Source organism: Egretta garzetta, unplaced genomic scaffold (genome assembly GCF_000687185.1).
Source record: "Egretta garzetta isolate BGI_Z169 unplaced genomic scaffold, ASM68718v1 scaffold224, whole genome shotgun sequence".
Classification (NCBI taxonomy): Eukaryota; Metazoa; Chordata; class Aves; order Pelecaniformes; family Ardeidae; genus Egretta; species Egretta garzetta.
In genome coordinates, this window is record NW_009259530.1 from 396,734 (window position 1) to 398,392 (window position 1,659).

A 1,659-nucleotide genomic window follows, 5' to 3' on the forward strand; every position below is an offset into this window, starting at 1 on the left:
GGGGCGCTTTTCCCCCCAGCCAGTCATTTCTGTGGCGGCGACGGCGGAGCGTGGAGTTTCACTTAACAGGCGTAAAAGGTGCCTGTGCTTCCCCATCGTGCGGCTGGCCCGGCAGCGAGGTGGTGCTGTGCTTCAGCCTGAAACCCTGCCCAGATTCACTCATCTTCCTCGCTGCCGCACACCTCTTTTCTCCCCCAAATAATACCATCCCGGGTCCGTAAACAGCGGCAACGAGAAGCATAACCTTCTCAGCACCGTCTCGGCGCCGCACACCAGTACCAGCATGGGGGCTGACCTCTCAGCAGTTGTATCTCAGTAGACTCCCCGGCGATGAAATGTTCTGACCAAGGAGGGAATGTGGGTGAAAGCTGGGTGAATGGTACTGCACATTCCTGTTTGCACACCTAACGAGACTTGGTTTTTTCTTTTCCTTCCTCTGTCACTGATGCAGCTGAAGAACAAATTCATGAAGAAATTGCCCCGCGACGCTGAGGCCTCCAACGTGCTGGTCGGGGAGGTAGACTTCCTGGAGAGTCCTTTCATTGCCTTCGTCCGGCTGCAGCAGGCCGTCATGCTGGGTGCTCTGACCGAAGTCCCCGTACCTACCCGGTAAGAGAATTCAGCCCCCAGGCAGGGGACAAGAGTTGGGAACTGCCATTTCCACCTTTTCAAATGAAACCAGTGGGCCAGAAGACAACCTTCTGCATTGCTTTCCATCATGTGGCGTGCATAACGGTCAGGGTTAGCACTTTAGAATAGCAAAACCCGCTGTCGCTCCTTAATAATTGTCAGGTCCTGAATTTGGTTCTAAGATATAAGCTGTAAAAGACACAAACTTTACCCAGACATGCTAACGTAACAACTTAGCAGGAAAGGGCGCCCACCACCAACATGGAATTGAACTGCTGGGGCTTTTTTCCCTGCCCCTGACGCTCCCCCCCAACACACACTGTACGCAGCTCAGACGCCCTTTGCATGGCTTTGCAGTTTGTATTTTTCCTCTTAAAAACCCACATGAGACAAAGGATGCAATTCTGGCCCTGCTGGGGCAAAAAAAAAGGGTCAGGTAAAGCGGGGCATACGGTTCCATCTGGGGTGGTCACACTCTATGTTGCTTGGTCATGCATGATGGTTCAGGAGAAAATGTCATATAAATATTTTATTTATTGTGACGCCTGTTGCAAATTGATCTGAGGCTCACGAATATGAATATGTCTTAGGTTCTTACGTATTTGTATTGACTGCTTGGGTATGTGTGACTGTACGGTGAGCGTGTGTACCTGCCAGAAGAGCCAAGTTCAAGTCCTCTTTGAATTCTGAGCAGCTTTACCCTTGGTTATACAATTGCGTGTCGGTTATCGTGTAACACAGCGGAGGAACATCACCGGTGCAAGGTGTCCTTGGGCATCTGCCATACATGAGCGTTACATAGCGGTGTATCCTGGCTTTATACACACACAACCACCCCTCTGAGGTGAGATCTGTAAAAATCATAGAATCATAGAATCACGGAATGGTTTGGGTGGGAAGGGACCCCCAGAGGTCACCCAGCCCAACCCCCCTGCAGGAGCAGGGACACCTTGAACCACATCAGGTTGCTCACAGCCCCGGCCAACCTGGCCTGGAATGGTCCCAGGGATGGGGCCTCCACCCCCTCTC

The 1,659-nt window shown here is 51.9% G+C and overlaps 1 protein-coding gene across 2 annotated transcripts in view; it reads left to right on the plus strand.

Annotated features, from left to right (window-relative positions):
* The window catches only part of SLC4A4 (solute carrier family 4 member 4), a 152,161-nt gene that overhangs the window by 94,518 nt on the left and 55,984 nt on the right, over positions 1–1,659 (plus strand). For both annotated transcript variants that reach the window (XM_009637579.1, XM_035893112.1), the window contains exon 7: positions 452–609. In XM_009637579.1, the coding sequence (XP_009635874.1) occupies positions 452–609 (158 nt within the window). The remainder of the gene's footprint in view (positions 1–451; positions 610–1,659) is intronic.